Genomic DNA, 7,814 nt, shown 5'->3' on the forward strand with positions numbered 1-7,814 from the left:
GTCAAAAGAGGAACCTTCCTATTATTACCAGTACAGCAGGAATAGAATGACACTATGACAAAGAAAAAAGCCAAAAAAATGAGACCTTGTCATCTGCCAAAATGACAAACGAAAGATGTCAAAAATATCAATAGAATAAAGGGATACCATATTATTATTACATTATTATTAATGTTATTACTATATTTTTATCATATTTTAACCGTTCAATTTTGTCAATTAATAGTTATCATTTATTATGAATTAATAATTAATTCATGAGTTTAATTTGTAAAAATAATAACCGTTGATTGACGAAAATCAACGATTAAGATATGATAGTGAAAATATGATAGTAATATTGGTAGTAACATTATTTGATAATAACAATATTCTATGGGAAAAATGTTTCTGCAGTTACTGTAGATAAATTATCTGCATTTATTCCCATATATTTCTAAAACGACGTCGTTTTGGTATTGAAATATTAAAAAATTATAAATATAAAGACCATTATAACCCTAAAATAAATTAAAATTACATAAACACCATGATTTCCACCCAAAACGATGTCGTATTGGGCTTACTGCAGATAACTTATCTGCAGTAAGTGCAGAAAAAGCGAACCCATATTCTATCTCTAGAATAAAATAAAAAATTAATATTTCTCATATTATAAGAGATAAAATTATCTCTTATGTATATATAAAAATAATGTGAGATTATGTAAAGAACAAAAAAAAGAAAAATACAAGCACATAAAATAAAATTACCTCCTAGGAAAAACATTAATTTTATAAAACAATGATTATTTTTCCTTTATCTTTTACTGATCCAAACATAAGATTAAGCACCAGTTTAGCATGTTATAGTCCTTTTTTTTTTTCAAAAATGAAAATGAAAATCTGCAATAATAACACTATTATATCATCAGATTTCTGTATCCATTATCATAGATATCGAAAATATTCCCTCTTTTTCATTTTTTTTCTCTCTAACCTCCAAAGGTTGGAGGAAATCAACATATCGGAAAATATATAATAAAACAAGAAAAACAAGTATGAAAATGAAAACTCTTAAAAAATAATAATACAATAATGAGTCAAAGCCATAAAGCCCCTGCTTCTTTGAGTATAGGAACCAATTGACCAGAAATATGAGTAGCCATAAGACGATCCAATCCTCCAAACAATTTTCCACCTATAAACACTGCTGGAAACTGCACCTTCCCATCATTTTGAATGGCACCAACGATTGCTTCCAATTCTCTAACAACACCCACTTCATCTTTCTCCTCCACCTCGTGTACCGCAGGGTTGACACCAAGACCAAGAAGCAAGCGCTTCACCACATGGCTCATGCAGCAACCTCGCCTTGCAAAGACTATAACGGCGTTCTCAGAGACCTTGTTGAAAACCATTCCCTCCGTTGCAAGGTTCTTGGGAGAAACGGATGAGGAATAATTATGAGTAGTTAATGAGTGTGGGGTGATTGTGAAGTTAGTAGTTTGGGTGTGGTTGTGGGTTATGAGAGGTCGCCATGACCTATAAGGAATTGCTTGTTGCATGTTGTTTGAGTGAATGAATGATTGTAAGAGAAAAAGAGAGAGAGAAAGAAGAGGTGTGTGGTTTTAGTGGTTGGTTTATGGTTATGGACTTATGGTTATGAGGGGGAATATAAATGGGGGAAGAGGTGGAGCTGAGTGGGTGATGATTTGAAAGGGTCATTAACTCGTAACGTCAACGGTACATAAGTATTTTATTAAGTTTCTAAGATTACGCGGTGTTATTAGGTCATCCTCACGTTTTAGGTTTTGTCACCTTCCTCATCCTTTGTTTTTCTACGTTTTCATTTTGGACGGCCATCGATCCTACTTACTACACATCCCACTTGGCATTTCACTGCTGCTAGTGATCATATTTTTAATAAGAAAGCTATTAGGGAATAAAAAGTTATTTCCTATTTTAAGGTCAAGTATTTTATAATATATAATTAAGGTCAACCATATAATAAAGATTGCAAATAAGTCTACAAAAAATAAAATAAAATTACTGAACAATGAAAATGGAAACCCTTTCATCACTCTTACAAGTTGAACCATCCTCCTGAATATGTATTTTGATATTACTAAAACAGAGCTGTTCTCTTTCAAAAATTATCTAATATGTGCTCGATATTGATCCATCTGCTTCGTAATGTTGTCGTATGTTAATGAATGTTAACTATTTGAATTTTTGTACATCTTAAACGCTTGAAATATAACATATGAAAGGAAAAGTATACTTTCACAAAAAAAAAAAAAAATTAAAAACGTACGTCCCAATATTTTAAGACACTTTTACTTAAACGTTGTGTCATTTTTGTTATTTGCTTTTCTGCAAAGTGGTGGAGCGAGGGAAGGTTAATAGAGATGATCACCCCTTTAGATTTGTACAAAACTTTAAAATTCAGCATTACTTCTGATTTTTTTTTTATATATTTCAAATTTGTCCCCTTCTAAATTATAAAAGCCTTTAATTATAAATATTATTTTTATTTTTATTTTTTATAACATAAATAATTGTTATTATTTTTTTTAAAAAAATTATATTCTATTTTGCTTCCTTAAAAATATTTTCTTCAACAACTCTTTCATATGAAAAGGACATATAGTTCAAATTTTGCACTTAGTTAACTTTACTTATCTATGAACTTATTTTATATATTTTAAAAGTGTAAAAACTACTAACCACCAAAAAAAAAAGTGTAAAAACTATGGGAAAAACTATGGGAACTCACTTTAGCTAAAATTATTATTTTCATTTAATATTTAAATTAAAAAAAATTACATTTTTTTACCATGATTATGTATATATAATTGATTCTCTACCATAAAATGTATTAGTTTTGACTAAAATGATAGGAATATATGTCTTTCAATTTAATTAAGACATTTAATAAAATATAATAATTTTAATTAAAATAATTATCCAAACATTTTCCCTTATTTTAAAAAGGCAAAAATTGAAATTAAAATTCTAGAGGATAACAATGAAAAACATGCAAACAAGCGTGAGACACACGTTGACAGGGGAATGGAACGACGTAAGCATCATAAAGAGCCGCGTGGCATGACATAAGAGCACGGGCCAACCATGTGGAAAGGATAAAGCTTTATCAACAGATGACGTCACCATGTTGTAGCCGACAATCCTAGATTTGTCGTTCGAGAAATTATACCTGTAAAAGAAATTTAATTTATTTATATTTTAATATTTCAAACTTAAAATTTTAATAAAAATTAATTAATTTTGATGTTATATTTATAAATTTAATAAAAATAAAAATTAAATAATTTCCCTAAAATATAAAATTTTCTCAAATATGGCATAAGGTGTTAAAATATAAATTTAGTAATATTGCGTTATAACTGGATAAATAAGCAATAATTTTTCCTGGCATGCAGTGCCACGTAACAAGTCATGTTCAACGGTGTTGACATAAGCGTTACGCAAATCGGGTGTGTGGAGTGGGGCCCAGCTTAGACCGCATGCGCGGGAATTGCAGTTGCGGAAGCTTCGTTTCTAAACCGTAACGCAGCAACACGTTACACGTGTTTCAAGTCGAGACACACCCACTCACAAAACAAAACTACAATAGTCACGAGTCTCGCTGACTCTGGTGCAGGTAAATTTCTTGTCAGCAATAAATTTTATGACGTGAGTTTTTTTGTTTAAATATAATATTATGTAAAAATTAGATAAACACAAAAATACTAAATAATAAAATCTTTTTAAATTTGTAAAATCATATTAAAAGTATGCTACTTATTTATTTCATAATATAATTATGTTAAAATAAATAAATAAAAGGGCTAAAATAGTACAATTTTAATTTTTAAAAAAAAATTAGAATTAACCACAAACATATTAATAACTAGATATGGTATTTTTTATTTTTTTTTTGGTAGTTAACTTGAGATGTTTTTATTCATCTAGTAAGCACTATTTTTTTTCTCGTCAAAACAATTGTGAAAGTTACATCATGCAAGTTAACGCGGCATTAGTTGACACTATTAAAAAATAAAAATAATTTTTTTCTATTTTTTTATAACAATTATTTTCTATTTGATAAAATAAATCCTAAATTAGTAAATAGCTTTCATAATACATCATCACCACTTTTATGAAAAGCTGGATTAACTCTCAAGTCAACATCTTTCCGTCAACAATATTTAGTTTGTATTTGATATCTACATTTTCCAGAACCAGGGATTTTTTAATATACTCTAGGAGTATATTAAAATTTTGTGGTCCTTTTCCTTTTTTAATAAAAAAAATTACTCTTATATCCTCTCTTTTTTTATATTCCTTCTCTTATCTTCTTTTTTTCTTTTTTTGGCCCGGACTTTGCTGCCCCGGCCCACGTTAAAAGCGCTCCAGAACCAGATATCTGGCTCAACTCCTCCTCTTTGGTATAAAGCACTTTAACTTTACTTTCTTTCTTTCTTTTTCCTATTTAATAAACGTTTTTCTTATCAACCCAACTTAAAAAGAAGAAAAGTTAATTTCACTTGAAGTCTTATATAAGAGCTTACATTGTTTCAAATAGGAAAACATAGAGGTTTTAAAATAGGCGTAGATTTCTACTGATACCTATTATCATTTTAACAATATATAATTATATAAAAATAAATAAGTTAAAAAAAGCGTAGGATAGACTTACTTTTGAATATACAGCGGGATTGTATATAATAAGGGAAAAATGTGTATCATTTTAAAAGAAAAATGTAAAGTTGTGTCATTTTAAGTGAGAGAAAGAGATAAATCATAAGGGAGAAAATGGACAAAAAATAAATAAATGTGTGGATCTCACATCTATATAAAAATAAAATGATGTAAATTGTATCATTTAAAAGGACAAATACTTTTCTTATATAATAAATATGGTCAGGCCTATTCTTGCCAAAAGTGAAAGAATGTGTTTTTTTTAATATTATTGCTCGAAATTTTTTACAGCTACAATTATAATTATCGATTCCGGATAATATATAGTTATTTTATTATTATAGTTATGTATTATTTATAATACATAATTAAAATCTGATTGTTGCAAAAAAAAAAAAAAAAATTCTAAGTAAAAAGAGAAGTAGATTTCCCAAAATGAAAATATCATTGCATTTAACAGGACTTCAGGTCGGTCCTTGTCCAATGCCCACAAGAGGCCCAAGCCCAAAGGGTAGTACTTTCTCCCCAAGTCAAAGACTAGGGTAATATTTTCTATAAATACACATATGTGCATCCTCATGTTCAGACTTTTGAAACCATAAGTATAACTCTCCATACACACTTTACATGGCTCCTCACCATCGCATCCTTGCATAAGTGGTTGTCACCTATGATTTTGTGTGTGTGTGGATAAATAGTAGGTATCCCCAATGGGATGCAGTATTCGGGAGGAGTCCATGATTAAAATTTTAAATCTCTCCCAAAGATAATACTGGAAATAATCGAATACATATTTTAACCCTCACCTACTGAGTTCCCATACACCAACTGCTCCCATCATTTGGTGGTTGTCACCTATAATCATCTCCTTCATAATTGATCACTTACTTTGCGGATTCAATATTAACCACGATCTATCCGAACACAGAATCTCTTATGTTACATAATCATAATTAAAAAAAAGTAAATATATTTATAGCTAGTTTAAGCTATCCAATCATGAAAAAGATTTAATGTGATTTTTTCAAAAATATTCTCACCAAAATTAAACTTGATAATATTTTTTCTATTTTACTTCACTATTTAAATTTTTCACTCAAATATTTACACTTAATTAAAAAAAAAAACACTTACTAAAATAAAAATGCAAGCAGCAATGGTCGAATAATCGCTACTAAACAATTTGTGACAATTACCATACGACTATTTATGCTCACACAAATAATGAATGCCCTCAACTACAACTTCAGGTACTTTTACGCTAAAAAATAAAAATAAAAATAAAAATGAAGAATTCGAAAATTCTGATTATAGTAATAAGCTATATAATTGCAGTTACTTCGAAAATGGTAAGGTATTTGACGCAAAAAGTGGGGTTACAAGTGTTGGCTTTGATCTTTAATTATTTATGCCTTTGATATTTGTGTCTTTGGTAACAATTGTATATTCTATTTTTGCGGTATGTTGAGCAGCTACAATTGGATTTTGAGATGGCTGAACATCGTTTAAAAGGCACCTAACACCTATACAATCTGAATGACACAATAGCAGACATAAATGTTTAATATCCAATTTTATTCGATTTCCTTTTTATGGAGTTACAAAGGCTACAAGAAAATTCAGGTAGTAGATTTATCCTGTCACCAGAGAAGTTTTTTTGGGACTGCCCATGGTAGTCCCTCTCCAAAATTAAAAAAAAAAAAAAGATTGAGAGGGAAAAGAATCAAAAAAACAGAGATAAAAATAAAAGAAAATTTTTTATTTATAGAAAAGGAACCACTGAATAAGTGGCGACTTGGAACATGTTAAAATTTTCTCTGTCATGAAACTCAATCAAATAAGACAAATTAAAAACCATTACGTACAAATAACAACAATGTAGATGTACATACCAAACCCGAATCAGTTCTGTAAAAATAAAGAACACAAAGATTTATTGTGGTTCAGCCATTAGGCCTACATCCACACTGATGACATTTCTCCCCCTCTCAGATATGTTTCTGGAGGGAGGTTTCCTTTAATACAAATAATAGGTGATACAATAATTGGGCCAAATTATTTTGCTCACAATCAAAGAAATCACATGATTTGTTTCCCTCTTTACAGGTTGTATTTGATACATGATTACAATCAATCAAATCTCCTAATTTATCTCCTCTGATATCTCTAACACTCCCCCTCCAAGTTGAGGCGAAGATGTCAATCAAGCCTAACTTGGTAATGATGTTTTGAAAGGAGCTCTTAGGAAGAGCTTTTGTGAACATGTCCGCAAGTTGATCTTCACTTCGGATATATGGTGTCTCAATTATCTTAGCTTGAACTTCTTCTCGAACAAAATGGCAATCCACTTCAATGTGTTTAGTTCTTTCGTGAAACACAGGATTGGATGCGATATGAATAGCTGCTTGATTATCGCAGTACAACTTAATAGGGAACTCCATTTTCTTCAAGGTGAGGTCGAACAGGAGATCTTTGAGCCAAATAAGCTCACTGGTGGCTGAGGCCATAGCACGATATTCAGCTTCTGCACTGGAACGAGCTACCACACTCTGTTTTTTACTTTTCCAAGTAACAAGGTTTCCTCCCGCAAAGGTGCAGAAACCAGACGTGGATCGTCTGTCATAAGGGCTACCAGCCCCATCAGCATACCCAATAATATTAGTGTGGTTGTTTTTTTTTAACCATATTCCTTTTCCTGGACATGACTTCAAGTAATTAAGTATCCGATATGCTAGATTCATGTGATCTTGTGTCGGTTTGTGTAGGAATTGACTAACATAGTTCACCGGATAAGAGATATCTGGTCTGGTTATGGTGAGATAGATTAACTTGCCAATAAGTCTCTGAAATTGTCTTGGGTCAGATATAAGAGTGGAGTTATTTTCAAACTTCCCTTTGTATTCCATAGGAGTATCAACTGGTTTGGATGCCAACTTACCGGTCTCCTTCAAGAGATCCAATACATATTTCCTTTGTGAGATGAATAAGCCTTTATTAGATTCAGCAATTTCAATACCGAGGAAATACTTTAAACGCCCCAGGTCTTTAATGTCAAATGTCATATTGAGATGTTTCTTCAATTTATCTATCTCGATCATATTATTCCCGGAAATAACTATATCATCTACA

General features: G+C 30.5%; 1 protein-coding gene across 1 annotated transcript; it reads right to left on the reverse strand.

Annotated features, from left to right (window-relative positions):
* Positions 1 to 888: 888 nt before the first annotated feature.
* Positions 889 to 1,675, reverse strand: LOC133293393 (glutaredoxin-C9-like). Its single transcript, XM_061491963.1, has one exon. The coding sequence runs from the start codon at positions 1,544 to 1,546 to the stop codon at positions 1,082 to 1,084; it is 465 nt and encodes a 154-aa protein (XP_061347947.1). The 5' UTR covers positions 1,547 to 1,675; the 3' UTR covers positions 889 to 1,081.
* Between the last annotated feature and the right edge of the window lie 6,139 nt (positions 1,676 to 7,814).

Source organism: Gastrolobium bilobum, unplaced genomic scaffold (genome assembly GCF_033153095.1).
Source record: "Gastrolobium bilobum isolate Gb01-03AN ecotype WA unplaced genomic scaffold, APGP_CSIRO_Gbil_v1 utg5641, whole genome shotgun sequence".
In the NCBI taxonomy this organism is placed as follows: Eukaryota; Viridiplantae; Streptophyta; class Magnoliopsida; order Fabales; family Fabaceae; genus Gastrolobium; species Gastrolobium bilobum.